The sequence below is a fragment of the Gorilla gorilla genome, chromosome 7 (assembly GCF_029281585.2).
Source record: "Gorilla gorilla gorilla isolate KB3781 chromosome 7, NHGRI_mGorGor1-v2.1_pri, whole genome shotgun sequence".
Lineage (NCBI taxonomy): Eukaryota > Metazoa > Chordata > Mammalia > Primates > Hominidae > Gorilla > Gorilla gorilla.
Window position 1 is genome coordinate 149,407,956 of NC_073231.2, and position 18,063 is coordinate 149,426,018.

The 18,063-nt window shown below is 63.7% G+C and overlaps 2 protein-coding genes and 1 pseudogene across 5 annotated transcripts; 1 reads left to right on the forward strand and 2 right to left on the reverse strand.

Annotated features, from left to right (window-relative positions):
- Positions 1–6,227, forward strand: GSDMD (gasdermin D). Of its 2 annotated transcripts, XM_055348420.2 has the most exons (12): positions 1–1,493; positions 1,724–1,841; positions 2,444–2,664; positions 2,889–3,081; positions 3,750–3,918; positions 4,166–4,268; positions 4,534–4,587; positions 4,906–4,992; positions 5,123–5,295; positions 5,373–5,514; positions 5,615–5,688; positions 5,827–6,227. In XM_055348420.2, the coding sequence occupies exons 1-12, from the start codon at positions 1,223–1,225 to the stop codon at positions 6,067–6,069; spliced, it is 1,848 nt and encodes a 615-aa protein (XP_055204395.2). In that variant the 5' UTR covers positions 1–1,222; the 3' UTR covers positions 6,070–6,227. The 2 variants fall into 2 exon arrangements, with proteins under 2 accessions (XP_055204395.2, XP_055204396.1); XM_055348421.2 differs by lacking the exon at positions 1,724–1,841.
- A 3,125-nt stretch (positions 6,228–9,352) lies between these two features.
- Positions 9,353–10,243, reverse strand: LOC129524085 (splicing factor 3A subunit 2-like; annotated as a pseudogene).
- MROH6 (maestro heat like repeat family member 6) lies at positions 9,353–16,173 on the reverse strand. 3 transcript variants are annotated; one of them, XM_055348423.2, is made up of 14 exons: positions 15,773–16,173; positions 15,127–15,279; positions 14,761–14,915; positions 13,973–14,090; positions 13,569–13,753; positions 13,339–13,476; positions 13,021–13,135; positions 12,767–12,910; positions 12,513–12,686; positions 11,698–11,865; positions 11,288–11,407; positions 10,932–11,034; positions 10,757–10,822; positions 9,353–9,672 (listed from the first exon to the last, which is right to left on the reverse strand). In XM_055348423.2, the coding sequence occupies exons 1-14, from the start codon at positions 16,064–16,066 to the stop codon at positions 9,605–9,607; spliced, it is 2,001 nt and encodes a 666-aa protein (XP_055204398.1). In that variant the 5' UTR covers positions 16,067–16,173; the 3' UTR covers positions 9,353–9,604. The 3 variants fall into 3 exon arrangements, with proteins under 3 accessions (XP_055204398.1, XP_055204397.2, XP_055204399.1); XM_055348422.2 differs by having other exon boundaries at positions 9,353–10,595; XM_055348424.2 differs by lacking the exon at positions 10,757–10,822.
- Positions 16,174–18,063: the final 1,890 nt, after the last annotated feature.

Here is an 18,063-nt window from a genome sequence, read left to right on the forward strand (position 1 = left end):
AGTCTATGCACGCCTCAGTGGATGGACAGGGTTTCCACCTTGCCGCTATGGCAAAGGATGCTGCCGCTATGACGAAGGATGCTGCCGCTATGGCGAAGGATGCTGCCGCTATGGCGAAGGATGCTGCCGCTGTGACGACGGATGCTGCCGCTGTGACGACGGATGCTGCCGCTGTGGCGAAGGATGCTGCCGCTGTGGCGAAGGATGATGCCGCTGTGACGACGGATGCTGCCGCTGTGACGACGGATGCTGCCGCTGTGGCGAAGGATGATGCCGCTGTGACGACGGATGCTGCCGCTGTGGCGAAGGATGCTGCCGCTGTGGCGAAGGATGATGCTGCTGTGACGACGGATGCTGCCGCTGTGATGACGGATGTGGCGAAGGATGCTGCCGCTGTGGCGAAGGATGCTGCCGCTGTGACGACGGATGCTGCCGCTGTGGTGAAGGATGATGCCGCTGTGACGACGGATGCTGCCGCTGTGGCGAAGGATGCTGCCGCTATGATGAAGGATGATGCCGCTGTGATGACGGATGCTGCCACTATGGCGAAGGATGCTGCCATGAACTTTGGTGCACAGGCATCTGTTTGCGTCTTTGCTTTCAATTCCTGTGGGTGGAGCTAGGAGTGGAATTGCTGGGTCACACGGTAACTCTTGGAGGAGCTGCCAGGCTTATTCCAGAGGGCCGCACGGGTTGACATTCCCACCAGCATTGCACAAACGTTCCGGTGACTCCACGTGCCCCCCGCGCTGGTTATTCACCTTTAGTAATACGACCATCTTTGTCAGTGTGCAGTATCTCTCTGTGGATTCCATTTGCATTTCCTTGATGACTAAGGGTGTCGAGCATCTTTGCATTTGCTTGAGGGCAATTTCTACATTTTGTACATCTTTGGAAGATCTGCCCAGACCCTTCGGCACAGGCCCAGAGTTGTTTGTTTGCTTGTTTGTTTTTGAGACGGAGTCTCGCTCTGTCGCCCAGGCTGGAGTACAATGGCATGATCTCGGCTCACTGCAACCTCCACCTCCCAGGTTCAAGTGATTCTCTTGCCTCAGCCTCCCAGGTAGCTGGGATCACAGGCATGCGCCACCACGCCCGGCTAATTTTGTATTTTTAGTAGAGACGGGGTTTCACCATGTTGGTCAGTCTGGTCTTGAACTCCCGACCTCAGGTGATCCGCCCGGGCACAGGCTCAGAGTTTTAAGAAAAACCACAAAGTGCTATGAAGTTTGAGGCTACCAGGATGGGGCGCCAAGCCAAGGTTCCTCCGGACGCGCGAGGCTGGTGCTCCAGGCGGGCTGGCGGGAAGAGGGGGCAGGAAGGGGGCCGGGGCGGGCTCTCCGGGACGGTTCCGGGAGGGCGTCCTGGGCGGGCCCTGCGTCAGGTTGCAGTTTCACTTATAGCTCTGGGCACCTCCAGCTCCTGCTCGCCGGACGGCTCCCAGGGAGAGCAGACGCGCCAGACGCGCCACCCTTGGGGCGCCGACGGTCACGGTGAGCTGCGCCCCGCCCCCTCCCCCGGCCTGGCTGGAGCTCCCGAGTGGGGCCGGCCGCTGGCTCCCGGGTGGGGGATGCTGGTCCTGCTGCCCCAGCGTTCGCCCAGAAGGCCCCGCGCCGCACACGGGGGCGGAAGCTCCAGGCTTCCGGAAAGGCTGCCCCTGGCCTGCCCAGGGGCCCGGCCTTTGGACCTGGGCTTGGGCTTGACTCCCAGGTTCGCCATCCAGGTTCCCGGGCCGGTGCTGGTCCCGCCCCCAGCTGCCTTCTGGGCCCAGCCTCCACTTTCAGCAGACCCAGCACTCAGAGGCTTCCTGGGGCAGCTGCAGCCCCTCCACAGTGGCCCAGGTGACCCATATCCCAGCGGAGGCCCGCTATGGCCTCTGACCCCCAAAGCCTCAGCCTTGGACAGGTGGCTCATGGAGCTCCAGGCACAGAGAAGGCCCTGGAGGACGCAGCTGGGGTGGGGCGACACTCTGGCTGGGTTTTGCAGTGGGTCCCTGGTGACACTCTGGCTGGGTTTTGCAGTGGGTCCCTGGTGACACTCTGGCTGGGTTTTGCAGTGGGTCCCTGGTGACACTCTGGCTGGGTTTTGCAGTGGGTCCCTGTGCCATGCTCAGGAGGTGACAGCTTGTTTCTTCCCAGCCAGAGGCAGCCATTCTAGTGGACAGAGCCCTCTGTGTTAGAGCAGGTCTGGGCATCAGGCCCCACTGTCCCTGGCTGGAGGTGCTCATGGTACCATAGACAACAGGGAGAACACTGTAATTCTGTGTTGGGGAGGGCCAGGGACAGAAGCTTTCTGCTAGTGGAAGCATCCCAGGCTGAGCTGGGCAGGGCTGTTCTGGAGGGAAGGAGTCCCCCATCATGGGAGACATCCAGGTACTGACCCTTCTCCCACTCCCTCCCGCCCGCCCCGAGAGCACAATGCCTGACCCATTTCCCCTCCTCAGGAGCATGGGGTCGGCCTTTGAGCGGGTAGTCCGGAGAGTGGTCCAGGAGCTGGACCATGGTGGGGAGTTCATCCCTGTGACCAGCCTGCAGAGCTCCACTGGCTTCCAGCCCTACTGCCTGGTGGTCAGGAAGCCCTCAAGCTCATGGTTCTGGAAACCCCGTTATAAGTGTGTCAACCTGTCTATCAAGGACATCCTGGAGCCGGATGCCCCGGAACCAGGTGCCTGATGTGGTGCTGAGGCAGAGCCCCAGGGAGGCTGGATGGGAGAGGGGAGCGGGCTGGGGCCAGCCACCCACCGGGCTCTGCAGCCTCTAGTTCTGGGCCTCTCTTCCAGAGGCCAGGGCCTTTCCAAAGGTCCCTCTGCCCTGGGGCTGGGACAGGGCTGGTGGGGGCGGGGGAGAGGCGGGGCGCTGGGCACAGCCTCAGGTCTGGCCTTGCTTTAGACGTGCAGCGTGGCAGGAGCTTCCACTTCTACGATGCCATGGATGGGCAGATACAGGGCAGCGTGGAGCTGGCAGCCCCAGGACAGGCAAAGATCGCAGGCGGGGCCGCGGTGTCTGACAGCTCCAGCACCTCAATGAATGTGTACTCGCTGAGTGTGGACCCTAACACCTGGCAGACTCTGCTCCATGAGAGGTGGGCCCGAAGAGGGCAGGGCAGGGCAGGGCAGGGCAGGGCAGGGCAGGGCAGGGCAGGGCAGGGCCCCACCCACCCCAAGCAACCCTGCTTTTTTTTATTTATTTATTTAAATTATTTTTTGAGGTGAGGTTTTGCTATCTTGGCCTGGGTGGTCTTGAACTCCTGGCCTCAAGCAGTCCTCCTGCCTCGGCCTCCCAAAGTGCTGGGATTACAGGGGTGAGCCACTGTGCCGGGTCCCAGCCTTGCTCTTGGGAAGGTCACAACCTTGGGGCATCAGGAAAGTCCCAGAGGCAAAAGAGCGCTGTGGCCAGAACCGGCTTGCAGGAAGGAAGCTGCAGGGATCATCTGGGGCCTCCGCTGCCAGGACTGGATCCTAAGGACCAGACTGAGCCTCAGGCTGCTGTGAGGACAAGGGGTGGTGTGAACCCGGGGGCCCAAGTGAGGGGGCCGCGCCTCGAGTCTGGACTTGGAGTCCCCGAGTCCACCTTTCCTCATGGGGTCCCGTCCCCGTGGGGAGCGCACGGAGAGGCTGCCGGTGCCCCGGCACCCACAGACCTCTGGAGGGCCCCTCTGCACCACCTCCCCCGGTGGCGTGGGGCTGTCAGGGGAGGGAAGACGCCTTCAGGGGCTGCGGCCCAGCAAGCTTTGCTGCTCCTCGGACACAGGCACCTGCGGCAGCCAGAACACAAAGTCCTGCAGCAGCTGCGCAGCCGCGGGGACAACGTGTACGTGGTGACCGAGGTGCTGCAGACACAGAAGGAGGTGGAAGTCACGCGCACCCACAAGCGGGAGGGCTCGGGCCGGTTTTCCCTGCCCGGAGCCATGTGCTTGCAGGTGTGTAGCCAGCCCCAGGCCACACCTGGCCCCCCACGTGGGCATGCGGCGGCGGGTGACGGAGGCGGCGGGCTGGGCTCCGCCAAGGCCCCTCGGAGCAGCTCCCAGCCCTGCGCTTGGCTGCGGAGCCGAAGTCACCTGGCAGCGGGCCTGTCCCCGGCACCCGGCCCGCACCCGCACCCAGCCCGCACCCGCACCCCACGGTCCAGTGCCAGGGCCCAGCCCCGAGCCCATCTCCATGCCTCAGGGTGAGGGCCAGGGCCACCTGAGCCAGAAGAAGACGGTCACCATCCCCTCAGGCAGCATCCTCGCATTCCGGGTGGCCCAGCTGGTTATTGACTCTGACTTGGGTGAGCTGGAGTTGGGGGTGTCTCGGGCCCAGGCCCTGGCAGAGAAGCAGGGAGGCCTGAGGAGAGCTACCCGCCAGCTTGGGCTGCCGTGGGCCCCTGGCTGAACAACGTCCTGTGTCTGGCAGGTGGCTGAGGTCCTGTGCTCTGGTGTGTGGGTGATTGGGCAGGGCCTGAGCTGGACAGGGGAGTTCCTAGTAGGGGAGGGGAGGGGATGCTGGGATCTAGGTGACATGCCCGTCTCTGTCTGCTCCCGTCTGGCTGCCAGACGTCCTTCTCTTCCCGGATAAGAAGCAGAGGACCTTCCAGCCACCCCCGACAGGTGAGAGCCAAGAGCCCCCAGCATGGGGTGTCCGGTGGGAAAAGCACACTCCCTGGGCAGTTGAGGCCTTCTCCTCATGTTCTCAGGGCACAGGGAGGCCGGGCAGCCCCCTGAGGCGGTGGGCACCCCCCATACACACACAAGGGGCAACACAGGACAGCTGACCCTGGGCCTCCCCAGCCTCCCTTCCTGCCCTGGGCTGCCAGTGTTGGCGGTGGTGACCGGGGCTGTGACGGCCCGGGGAAGGCCTCAGCCCTCTCTGGCTCAGACACCCTTCCCCGGCACTGACCAGCCCTGCCCTCCCATGCCCCTGCCCAGGCCACAAGCGTTCCACGAGCGAAGGCGCCTGGCCGCAGCTGCCCTCTGGCCTCTCCATGATGAGGTGCCTCCACAACTTCCTGACAGGTCAGTGCCCTCCTGACCGCCCCGGGGACCTTTGGTGGGCTCTCCTGCCCCCTGGGGTCTGCCTGTCCTGACCAAGGCTTTCCAGGATCCTGTAAGCACCCGGGCAGTGCCAGCCCTTCTGTCCCTACAGATGGGGTCCCTGCGGAGGGGGCGTTCACTGAAGACTTCCAGGGCCTACGGGCAGAGGTGGAGACCATCTCCAAGGAACTGGAGCTTTTGGACAGAGAGCTGTGCCAGCTGCTGCTGGAGGGCCTGGAGGGGGTGCTGCAGGACCAGCTGGCCCTGCGAGCCTTGGAGGAGGCGGTGAGCGGGGGAGGGTGCCCGGGGCACACAAGGCCTGCCCAGCCAGCCAGGCTCACCTGCCCTTCCCGTGCCCACAGCTGGAGCAGGGCCAGAGCCTTGGGCCGGTGGAGCCCCTGGACGGTCCAGCAGGTGCTGTCCTGGAGTGCCTGGTGTTCTCCTCCGGAATGCTGGTGCCGGAACTCGCTATCCCTGTTGTCTACCTGCTGGGGGCACTGACCAGTGAGCGGCTGCTGGGGGCAGGTGGCGGGGGGTGGGAGGGAGGGAGGTGGGCTTTCCCGGTGGGCCTTCAGAAACCGCCTTTTACCTGACTCTCTCCCAGTGCTGAGTGAAACGCAGCACAAGCTGCTGGCGGAGGCGCTGCAGTCGCAGACCCTGTTGGGGCCGCTTGAGCTGGTGAGAGGGTTGGGTTCGGGCTGCAGGAGGATGGGCTGAGCCAGTGGAAGGGGCCCTGTGGCACCTGGGAAGGGGTGGCATAGGCAGGCACGAGATGCCCAGGTTTCCCCATCTGACACACTCCTGCCGTCTTGGCAGGTGGGCAGCCTCTTGGAGCAGAGTGCCCCGTGGCAGGAGCGCAGCACCATGTCCCTGCCCCCCAGGCTCCTGGGGAGCAGCTGGGGCGAAGGGGCACCGGCCTGGGTCTTGCTGGACGAGTGCGGCCTGGAGCTGGGGGAGGACACTCCCCACGTGTGCTGGGAGCCGCAGGCCCAGGGCCGCATGTGTGCACTCTACGCCTCCCTGGCACTGCTATCAGGACTGAGCCAGGAGCCCCACTAGCCCGTGCCCGGGCATGGCCTGGCAGCTCTCCAGCAGGGCAGAGTGTTCGCCCACCAGCTGCTAGCCCTAGGAAGGCCAGGAGCCCAGTAGCCATGTGGCCCGTCTACCATGGGGCCCAGGAGTTGGGGAAACACAATAAAGGTGGCATACGAAGGAAAGGCTGGTAGCAGAGTTTTTGAGGGGTCCTGGATCTGGGGTAGGGTGGGTAGGGGTGGGGACAGTACCCATGCATGATCAGGAGGGACATCAGGGCCAAGTGCAGGTGATGTCTGCATTGCCCGACTTCTTTTGCACCCTGGAGCTAAGGGGAGCCCCATGCTGGGCTTGGCCGCTCTCTAGAGTAATGGGCCCATGGCCCTGCCCACCCCTGCCTGTGTGTTTCTCTGCCTGTGAGGAAGGGCAGGGCGATTTAGGTGAGACAGTTCCACCAGAAGTGTCCGTGGCTGAGGCATGGCAGGAACCTCTGCTTCAGGGAGCTTGAGGCGTGTGCTGAAGGGTGTAGCCATCGTCGGTCCACAGGGGCTTTAGGGGTGCAGGTGTGACTGATGACAGGCCCTGCCCTCCTGGGGCCACACAGGAGGTTCCTGGGGAAGCAGTACTAAAGAAACTGACCTTTGGTACATTTCACCCACATCTGCTTGCCTGAGCTAAGAGCCTGGAGAGAGGAAGTCTCCGGCCTGTGGGAATTAAGCAGGTCCAGGGTCACATCCAGTTGCTTACTTGCAGGAGCTCAGCAGCTGTGGCCTCCACGTCCAGGGAGGGACACGCAACACTTGACGTGGCCAGGGAGTGATTGTTCCTGGGAGAGTCGACAACCTTCCTTGGTGGGGACCAGTCTACCTGCACATGGTCGCCAGCCTTCCCCACTTCTGTCAGGGCACACAATGGCCACACAACTTGCAGAGCTTGCAAAAGAGAAGGAACAGTGGATTTGGCTACAACTGGGACATTAAATCCACCAGAAAACCTAGTATCCAGGCCCAACAGTGACTTTTTTTTTTTTTTTTTTTTTTGAGACGGAGTCTCTCTGTCGCCAGGCTGGAGTGCAGTGGCGTGATCTCGGCTCACTGCAATCTCCACCTCCTGCAATTCTCCTGCCTCAGCCTCCCGAGTAGCTGAGACTACAGGAGCGCACCACCACACCCAGCTAATTTTTGCATTTTTACTGGAGATGGGGTTTCTCCATGTTGGCCAGGATGGTCTCGATCTCTTGACCTTTTGATCCACTCACCTTGGCCTCCCGAAGTGCTGGGATTACAGGTGTGAGCCACCGCACCCAGCAGACTTTTTTTTTTTTTTTTTTTGAGATGGAGTCTCGCTCTGTCACCCAGGCTGGAGTGCAGTGGTGCCATCTCGGCTCACTGCAGGGGTTTCACTGTGTCACCCAGGATGATCTCGTTCTCCTGACCTCGTGACCCACCCGCCTCCGCCTCCCAAAGTGCTGGGTTTACAGGCGTGAGCCACCGCTCCCAGCCTTTTTTTTTTTTTTTTTCAAAGAGACAGGGTCCTGCTCTGTCGCCCAGGCTGTGTAGTGGGACAATCATGGTTCACAGCAGCCTCGATCCCCTGAGCTCAAGGAATTCTCCCGCCTCAGCCTGCTGAGTAGCTGGACGATAGGCGCATACCACCAGTCCTGGCTAATTTTTTCATTTTTGGTAGAGATGGGGTATTGCTATGAATAGTGACATTAACATTGAAACAGGAGACAAAACAAACTCCAGTATCTCAGATCCAAGTTACAGAATCTCCTAGACACTCCCACCCACAGTGTAGGAACAAACTCAACACCTCTCAGACTCATGGTCCTCCTTTGAAAACCCTTTCGGGTGACTTGAAAGGGTGAGTGGGGTGGGAGTAGCCCGGGTCCTATAAAGCATTTGGAAAGGCAGGCACACAAGGTACAGCCTCGGGGCCCTGAGACCGGCAAGGCCATGCCATGCGACAGGCTACACCTGAGCCCCATCTTGAGAGCTGCACCACCAATGAGCTCTCTGGCAACGTGGCCCATTAGAGATTGGGCATCAAGGCCAAGACTGTCCCAGCCTGCTGGCTGGAGGTGGAAAGGGAACGAGTGTCAGGGTGCACCTGCCCTCTTGCCCTCCAATCTTAGACCCCGTTGGAATATTTGCCCTGGGGTGGGCTCTCTGCAGGTGGATCTGATGGACCCTGGGGACACAGCATCCCCATGGAGGGACCAGCCCACTGTGCCACCTGGAGCCTCCCAGGAATTCCAGCAGGGAAGAGTCACACTCTAGAGGCCATGTGGACTTTGCATGAACCTCACTCCTGGCAGGGCAACCAGGTTCTGGGCAGTGCCAGAGCAAGGCGGGGCTGGACACACTCCTAACAGGGAGCTGTGTGATGCAAGCCCGCCTGTGCTGCACACAGCCTGCCGCAGGACGGCGCGGACTCTCCCGGGCACCATGAGGGAGGGGGAGGAGCGCAGGGGTGCTGCCTGCCCACCACAGCCAGCTCCCCGCCTCAGCCCCCATCTGGGGTGAGCATGGCATCACGTTGGGTTTGCCCACCAGACTGTCCAGCGTGCTGTGGGGTGTGGGCAAGCCTGTGCTAGGTGGGCAGCACATGCTTGCCCTGGGGTCTGGCTCCTGGTTGCAGGGTGAGCAAGGAGGCCGGGCTTGCTTCCCTCTTCGGGGCTGCTACTGAGAGGATCCATGTGGCTGTGTCCTGAAACCCGTCCCCGCCAGTGCCGAGGGTGTGCCCCCCATGGGTGCTCCTAGCCCGTCCTGGGAGGTGCGGACCTCGGACAGATGGCTGGCTTGAGAGCTTCCTGAAGGCTAGCACAGACGTCCGTGGGGCTTCCATCTATCTGATCTTCACCGGGCGTCTGGTGGCCTCTGGCCTCTCTGGCCCTCTCTTGATCTGTTTCTGGTATGTTGAATCCCGTTTTGGTATCTGCTGTGGAGGCTCCAAACTCATCCACCAAACCTTGCCCCTGACTCCACAAAGACCCAGGCCCTTGACCTGATCCTCAGCTTCCTGCATATGACCTGCAAAGAGACACTCACCCCAGTGCTGACAGCTCTAACCCCATCCATTCCATGCCTGTTAGACCAGAGCGCAGCTTCTCTGTCTTAGGGTTAACCCAACCTGACCTGGCCATAGCCTGTGCCTGGAGCCTGCCTGACCTTTAACCCTGCTGCCAAACTGACTCTTTACCTAGGGCCATATCAGGGACTATGGCCTATTACCCCAGCCTGAGCCAGATCTTGGACCAGGGTCAGCTCCCATAACCACACTCAAAACAGATGCCCAACGCTTTCCATCCATGTGTGTTTATTTTAGATGCTTTCTGTGTGGGAGCTGGGGAGACAGGTCAGTAGGACCCCACGCCTGTGCCCGAGGGGCCCCAGTCTGGGCAAGTGGTCCCAGCCCTTCACAAGGCTGCGCACACTCCCTGTGCACTCGCAGAGGCTTCTCTGAGGAGGACGCTGCGAAGGAGGCCACGAATGCAAGGACATTTCCAGGCAGGCATCCTAGGTGCAGGGACCTGCCGCCCAAAGCCAGAGAGGTGAGGTCACAGCATCAGCAGCTCCCAGAGCAGCCTCTTCCTCATGTGTCCAGTGGCGCGTTCCTCATTCAGCCCTGGGAGAGGTGTTGGGGTAGTGTTACAGGTGCTCGGTCTGATTGGGCGTGCACAAGGGATCCCTACATCTGGACCCCCAGGTGTGATCCGGGGCCTACGTGGTCCAGCTTGGGAGGACGCCGGGGCCAGCTTCTGGAGAAGGCCAGGCTCCCATGAGGCCTGACATAATGAACAGGGGGTGATGATGGCCTGGCTGAGAGGGCATGGCAGGTGTGGCCGGGAGACAGGTCAATACTTTTGAGCAGAGAGGATGCCCGCCAGGAGCCTTAGGATGCTGGCAGGGAATGGGGTGAGGGATGAGGATCGGGGGTGCAGCTGCAGGGCTGGCCAAGGCCCGGACAGGCCACAGCGTCCTGTCCAGGCATGAGGTGGAGACCCAGGAGGGCAGCCTATGGGACCACCAACTTTGGGGTTCCCCAGCAGACTCAAGAGGCCAGGTGCCATCTGGGCCAGGAGCCAGGCCCAAGGTTGGGGCATGGGGCATGCTCCAGGGGCTGTGAGAACAAGAGCCCTGACGGGGACAGATGGGTGCTGGCTGTCCCCCTCTGTCGCCATCAGGGAGGTGGGTGCCTGAAGAGGGGTTGCGGGGGTGGGGGGTGGGGGAGGGCATTGGCGTCCAACACCAGGCCCAGGGAGCCCCTCCGTCAGGGCGGGGACAGGCTGCTATGCGCGTGGGGTGCCCGAGTCGGTCCCTGGCCCTCGGGCCCCAGCCCCGAGCCTCAGGCTCGGCGGGGTCCAGAGCAGCCCCAGCGGCCCGCGACGCTCCGGCGCTGGAAGGGGCTGTCGGCGAAGACTGGTGGGGGCCGGGCGGGGCGCGGGGCGATACGGAGAAGGGCACGGGCCAGCATCGCCACCTGCTGGGCGGACACGTGCGCTGCCGTGGCCACGGCCGGCTCGGGGTCGCTCTGCAGCCGCCCTAGGTCTGCGAGGAGATCGCGGCTCAGGCTGGGGAGCCCAGGAGCCCAGGAGCCCAGGAGGGCCGAGTGCCCGGGCCCCTGGCCCTCCACCCACCGCTCCCGTCCACTCCGCCCTAGCACCAGCCACCTCTCCAGGACACCATCCCCTGGCAAGGTGGGGCCTCACCCTGGAACAGGGAGTCCAGCAGGTCCTGGTTGACACAGCCGGGGCTGGCGTGGTGGACAAGGAAGCCTGAACCACAGCAGATGCATGAGTGCAGGCCCCACAGCCCCCCAGGGGGAGGCTGGCCCAGCTCCCAAAGCCCCGGTGCCAGGGGCAGTGTGACCCCGGGTGGCCTCACCTATAAGCACAGCGGCTGCCCGGCGCAGGGGGTCTTGTGGACTCCGCAGGTAGCCCTGGGTCTGGCTCAGGAAGTTGGGCACGTGGCCTGGGTATCGCTGAACCTGGGAACAAAAGGGCTAGTGGCAGGACAGGAGGGCTGATCCTGAGTGCGGAGGAGGCTGCAGAGCTGAATCCAGGGGCCGGGGTTCCAGGGGAGCCCCCAGGGCAGGTGGCATGGTCGCAGGCCTTGGACTTGCCCCACCAGTAGCCTATGTGGTTTGGCTGCAGTAGAAACGGTTGGGGGCCCCGGTGAACCCTGGAACAAGTGGGCTGCTGATCACACCCCCTTGCGGACACCTTGCTTCCCCTACTGACCAGGCGGCAGCAGAGGTGGCTCAGGGCCTCGGGGCTGTCATAGTGGGCTACGGTGACCAACTCCTCCAGCAGGCCCCAGCAAAAGGCGTGGTCGCAGTGGGCCAGGGTCCACTCTGAGCTCTGGGATAGGGAAAGGGAGCCGGGTCAGGGGTCCAGGAAGTAGAAAGGCAAAAGGTGGGGTGGGAAGAGGAGGAGCAAGGGCATCGGGTGAAGGGCAGAAAAGCCCAGGGCAGGAGGCCGGATTGAATCTGCTCAAGGGAAGAGCAGTAGTAACCTGGCCGCCTGTCACACAAGCCACTGAGGTCCTTGGGATGGGTGAGTCCCTGACCTGTCATTGTCGGAGGGGAGGCACGGTGGGAGTGGTGAGTGTTGGATGGCATAGGGGTGGGATGGTGTGGGGGGCTGCTGACCTCAGCAGCGTCCCTGCTGGGGTCATGCAGGCGCAACAGCAGCGGCACGAGACTCTGCAGCACCAGCTTCCGCAGTGGGCCGCGGAGCCCCAGCCGGAGCCCGCCCCGGCCCCGGCGCACCAGAGTCCCAAGGAGCCCGACGGCCGAGGCGCGGATTGAGTCCCGTGTCTGCGTGGGAGGGCGCAGTCAGGGCAGGCGGAGACTGAGAGGGGCTGCAAGGGTGGGAGGGGGCGGCCAGCGCGGAGCGAGGAAGCGGCGGGTCTAGGGAAGGCTGCTGACTCGGTGTGATCTGGGGACAGGGAACAGGGCCTGGAGCTGGACCTGGTTGGGAAGCCTGGAGAGCCCCTGCAGGGGGTGGGGCTTGAAGGGATGGGGTCCGGAAGGAAAAGTCTAGCGGGGAGGAGCTTGGCGGGACACGGCCTTGGAGGGGCGGAGCTGGGCGACAGCAGGCGGGAGGGGCGGGGGCGGTCAGGAAGGAAGAAATCTGGGACGGAGAGACTGGGGGGACGGGGCCTGGGAGGGAGAAACTAGAGGGGCGGGGCGGGGCCTGGGAGAGAGAGACTGGGGGCGGGGCCTGGGAGGGAGAGACTGGGGGCAGGGCATGAGAGGGAGAAACAGGAGGGGCGGGGCGGGGCCTGGGAGGGAGAGACTGGGGGCGGGGCCTGGGAGGGACAGACTGGAGGGGCGGGGCGGGGCCTGAGAGGGCGGGGCCTGGGAGGGAGAGAGACGGGGGCGGAGCCTGGCAGGGAGAAACTGGAGGGGCGGGGGCGGTGACAGCGGGAGGGGCGGGGCCCGGAGGCGGGGCGTTTGCTCACGTCGTCCAGTAGCGGAGGGAGGCGCGGTCCCAGCTCCGCGCTCAGGAGCCGCACAGGCGCCCGGGGCCGCAGCAGGAGCCTCCTCAGGGCGCCCAGCGCTGCACCCACGAGCCGCGCGTCGCCTTCGCCCAGTGCGCCCAGGAGCGCCGGCAGCAGCGTGCTCACGTGCCGCACCTGCTGGGACTCGGGGTCAGCCTCTTGCAGACCTCGCCGCGACCGGGCCAAGCCCCTCTCCACCCCTCCCCTTCTCTCACCTTCCTGCGATTCAGCGCGAGGTGGCCCAGGCCCAGCAGGCCCAACCACCGCACAGTGGGTTCGGGGTCTCCCTGCCAGGTGAGGAGTCGCTCCAGGATGACCTCCTCCCGCAGGAGCCGTGCGGTGGGCCGACTCTGCAACAGCTAGGCGAGGCACATGGGGTCAGCACGCCCGCGGTCCCCGTGCAGGCCGCTGCGATTCAGGGATCAAGTCCAGGGTCACCCTTCACCACCCATCCGGGAAGCAGGCTCACCCCTGTGAAGAAGGCCATAGCCGTGAGACGCTGCAGGTCGTCCGCGCTGCGAAGCCGAGGAAGCAAGTCTGCGAAGAGGCCTCGCAGGTGGTGGTCGGCATGTGCCACCATAGCACTGGGGTGGGTGGAAATGGGAGCTCTCGCTCCGTTTGGCGGCCTTACTCCTCGAGAAGACCCCATCCCAACACCACCCTCATGCCCCTGCCTTTTCCCTGTCCCCCTGCCCAGCACCTGGCCAGCAACGACTCTCTTCCTGGTGTGACACCCTGGGGCCCCTCCTCACCCTCCTCACCTGGTGCCCCTCCTCACCCTCCTCACCTGGCCAGCAGCAGGACGCCCTCCAGGTGGGTGTGGGCTCCCACCAGCCTCCTCCAGCCTCCTGTCTGCTCCATGCACGTGACCACCATGCGGCCTCCATCCCCGGTGAGCAGGGCCTTCAGGGCCTCCACGGCGCAGCTGGTGGTGGGGACAGTGAGCAGGTGGGCAGTGGGAGCTGAGAGGGTGACAGCATGCTGGCCCGCCCCACGTAACCTGGTGTTGCCTCTCACCTGGCATGGCTGTGTGGTGGCCCTCGGTGGGACAGAACCAAAATCTTGGGCATGTCATGGGAGCACGGGCTGCGGGCCAGCTTGTGCAGCTGTGTGACCAGCGCAAGCAGCAGATGTGGGTAGAAGCCCCTCGTGGCTCCCACGCAGCCCGAAACAGCCAGCATCTCCCCAAGAGCACGTGTGGCCTGTGAAGCAAGTGGCCCACTCAGGCCTGGGGCACGCCTGGAGCTGCACTGGGCAGCAGAGGGACAGGCGTGCTGTCAACAGGATGGGGACAGCCTCAGACACGCGTGGGACATTCCAGGAGCAGTTACCTAGGTGCAAACTCCCTATCCCCATCCTCCCCACTCCCCGCCACCCCCCACCCCCGCCCCCACACCCTGGTAATGGCTGGAGCCACCTACCGCCAGTGCCTGGGGCTCAGGCCCCGAAGCACCCTTCAGCGCCCACAGCAGTTGCACCAGCACCTGCCCATTTACACGCTGGTTACGGCTTAGGCTGCGCCAGAGCTCGGCTGCTACCCTGAGGGTTTGGAGGGGGCTGGTGTGAGACAAGAGATGGGTGGGTGTCCAGGGGATGTAGGGAGTCCCCAGCCAGGGTGGAGGCAGCCAGTAGGACTCCAGCAGGGGAGGGGCAGGAAACCCCTCCCATCTCCCCCCATCCCCAAATCTCAGAGAAACAAATGAAGTGTTAATTGTGCAGACCACAACATAGCCTATCTCAAGCTGAGCTGCAGGGTGGGGACCCACTGGGAGTCCCGCTGGGTCAGCGACAGTGAAACAAACCTGGCATTATTAAAAAGAAAAAAATCGCCACAGAGAATAAAACTAAAGATAACTTCTGGGGCCAATTAACCAAAGAGCCAGGGGTGTCCAGGCACGTTAGCCCCCCAGCCTCATTCACCCCACTCCGGAGCCAACCGCAGGACGGTCTCCAGGGAGGCCACCCGAAGATAGAAGGTGGCTCCAAGAGAGGAGCCCAGCATCAGAAACTCTGCGGCAGGAGTGTAGGGGGAGTTTGCGGAGCTAAAAGTGAGGGGAGCAGGAATGGATACGGGCACGAGTCATCGCGGGGCTGGAATAAGGAGGCCCTGCCCCTTTTCAGCTCCCTCTTCTGGGGCCAGACTCCACCGCCAAGCGGGAAGAGGGAAGGAAGCCGCGTGGGGACCGCAGGGCCAGGACGGTTGGGTTACCGATTGGGGGGCAGAGAGCGGGGTAGCAGCGCACACACCACGTCCCGCGCATGCTCCAGGGCCAGTGCGCTCAGCACTCGCAGGGCCGCCCTCCAGGGCCTCCCCTCCGCTAGGCTGGGCACCTGCGCCAGCAGCCCACGCACCAGAGCATGCACCTGGTGGGGAGGGAGGCAGACTTCAGCAGTCAGGCCTCCTCCACTGTCCATTCCCCTCTGGCCTGCACCCCACCTCCACCCCCACCCTGATCCCGCCTGGCAGGAGCAGCCTGAAGATGGCAGGGTCAGGCTGCGCTCTCCAGGCCCCTCCCACCACCTTGGTGCCCGAACCGGCAGGATTCTGTAGGGCATGGAGTGGGTGGAGGCTGACCTGGTCCTCCAACCGCTCCCCCCGGGCCTCCAGGGCTGAGGACAGGGTGAGCGCTGTCGCCTGGGTCCCTGCAAAGCCAGCCTCCTCCAGGCAGGCAGCCGTGTACAACGCGAGGTCGGCAAGAACTCCCTCCTCCCAGGAACTCTGGGGAACCTAGGGCAGGATGGGTGGGGCATCTGAAGTGCCCAAACCTCTCCTAGCTCTCCTCCTGGTCCCTCAGCCTCCCACCTGGCTTCCTACAAAATGCCTTGCTCCTCTGTTGCTCACCAGCCTGTTTCACCCTGACCTCCCCCGGGGCCAGCACCGCCCCCCACTACCCCATCTTCCACCTAGCATCCACAGACCCTGACCTCCCCCGGGGCCAGCACCGCCCCCCACTACCCCATCTTCCACCTAGCATCCATAGCCCCTGACCTCCCCCGGGGCCAGCACCGCCCCCCGGCCACCCCGCCTTCCACCTACCATCCATAGCCCCTGACCTCCCCCGGGGCCAGCACCGCCCCCCGGCCACCCCGCCTTCCACCTACCATCCATAGCCCCTGACCTCCCCCGGGGCCAGCACCGCCCCCCCACCACCCCGCCTTCCACCTACCATCCACAGGACCCCCAGGCCGGTTCGCACAACATCCCTTCCCTCACCCCTCACCTGGTGGGGCCCCTCAGGGGCTGGTTCCAGGGCACTGTTGAGGGAGCAGGGCTCGCTGCCAGCTTCAGGGACGGTGGCCCCACGTCCAGGCTCTGCCTCAGAGGGGGCAGTGAGTGCCTGGGTCTGTGGCTCAGCCTCAGGTTTGACCTCCCAGGACTTGGGCTGAGGGCCTGTGGAAGGGGGTCCCTGGGGCTGCCCCTGCCTGGCCCGGATTCCTTCAGTCAGTGCTGTCAGGGTTAGAGCCCCCACGGGAGCCTCCCGGGCCCGGCTCCGGCCCCACACACCCCCAGCCATGGTGGCCCTTGCCTGCAGCACCTGCCGCTGCTCCTCCTGCGAAGTTGTGCCCAGGACTGACCTAGAAGCCGCCCCGGGCGGGACCACGGACGGGCGTGGTGGCGTGCGCTAGCATGAGCTTGCGGGGGCTGGGGAGCCACACGGAGGTGCCTACAATGGGCCTTTGAGGGGCCCTCCTGCCTGGGCTGCTGGAGGGGAGTGGCCACCTGCAGCCTGAGTGCCTGTGGTGTGGCTCTACCCACCAGGGCCCTGAGAACAGGATCCCCAAGAGCTGGCAGATCCATAAAGAAAGGGGGAGAAGGGCCCCCACCCTGACTACCAGCCCCTGTTGACCAGGGGGCTCAGGGCAGTTGTGGACAGCTCTGAGGAGGTCCTCGCAGGGTCCAGGAGTCTGGGCCCCGCCCTGAGTCGAGGCCCGATTCAGCCCCCAAGCAGCAGTCAGCTCCCCACTGGGCCTGGGGCTAGGGGCTGGCCCCGCCCCCTGCACACTGGCTCTGTCAGACACCTTGGAACAGGCATGACTGGGTGAGCTTGGGGCAGCCCGGAGGTGTGGAGGGGGCAGCGAAGACACCAGAGGAGCGGTGGCCCCTCCAGAGCTTGTGCAGGCCCCTCTGGGTCCTGGGTCCTTGGCCAAATCTCACGTTGAAACGTAATCCCCAGTGCTGGAGGTGGGGCCTGGTGGGAAGTGATTGGATCCTGGGGGCAACTTCCCCCTTTGGTGCTGTCCCCATGATAAGAGTTCTCAAGATCTGCTTGTCTGGAAGTGTGTGGCACCGCCCCACTCCTTCCTCTGGCCATGTAAGACCTGCCCGCTTCCGCTTCCACCAAGACGGTAAGTTTCCTGAAGCCTCCCCAACCATGCTTCCTGTACCTGCAGAACCACAGGCCAATTAAACCTCTCTTCCTTAGAAATTACCCAGTCTCAGGTATTTCTTTACAGCAGTGCAAGAATGGAAGAATACAGCCACCCTGGCTGGGCCCCTCGGAGTGCGCAGGTGCCCTGGGGGTGCCTGGGGTGTGGTGTGTTCTGTCCAACGTGTGTGAGTCTGTATCTGTCTCCTAGCTCGTACTCCCTGGGGCTGGCTGGACCGGGCCTCTGCTCCAAGTCCCCACCCTCCACCCTCAGCCAACCACACAGTGGTGCTGCCCACCCTGAACCCCGGGCAGCCAGATGAGCTGGTCTGGTGGAATGCCTGGGCAGACGGAAGTGCCCCTGATGCACCCCAGCGGTCAGCATTCCCCCCACGCCCTTGCCTGTCTGTGCCACCTCAGGCTGCTTCGACAAGAGGCCCAGGCCCCCAGCCTCCACTTCCTGCCAAGCCTAGAACCTCTCCCCCAAGCAGTTCCTCTGAAGCTCATGTTGCCCAAACTGGCGGAACCCTGAGATCAGGAACTTGCTGGTGCAGAGGCAGGGCCAGCCCAGCACAGCCACGTGCAGCGCCACTCCGGCCAGGTGTCTGGGGCTGAGTCATCTCCTAGAGCTTCAACTTCTTCCCCATTCTTCCTCTCCTTCCATGGGCTGCTGGGTCAGGAGCTGTGTCCCTGAGGCCAGATGCCAGGGTGGTGCCGGGTTGGCAGCAGCAGTGGCAGGAGACACCTGAGCACTCCCTTTTGACTTGGGGAGTTTGAGATGTCTTCACTGACCCTGAGCCTGGGGGGCAGTACCTAGGCAGGCGTGGGAGCCCAGGGCCACGGCTGGACCCTCTTACCTGGCACTACCCCCCAACCCTGTCCTGTCCCCAGCGTGCCTCTAGCAAGGAAAGGTCCGCAGCAACTCCCTCAACTCCAAGGCAGACACCAAAGCCCTCCCTGCCTGTGGCTTTGTAGTTCTAGTGTGGGTTCTGACTCCCCACAGCCCACCCCAAGCCAGGGAACTCCTCACTGCCCTTCAGGATTCAGCACAGGGCTGTCTCCCACCCCGGCAGGGCCTGTGCTTTCACTGGGATGCAAATTTTCCTGCTCCCTCGAGCTCAGATTCCCAACTCCAGCCCAGCCCC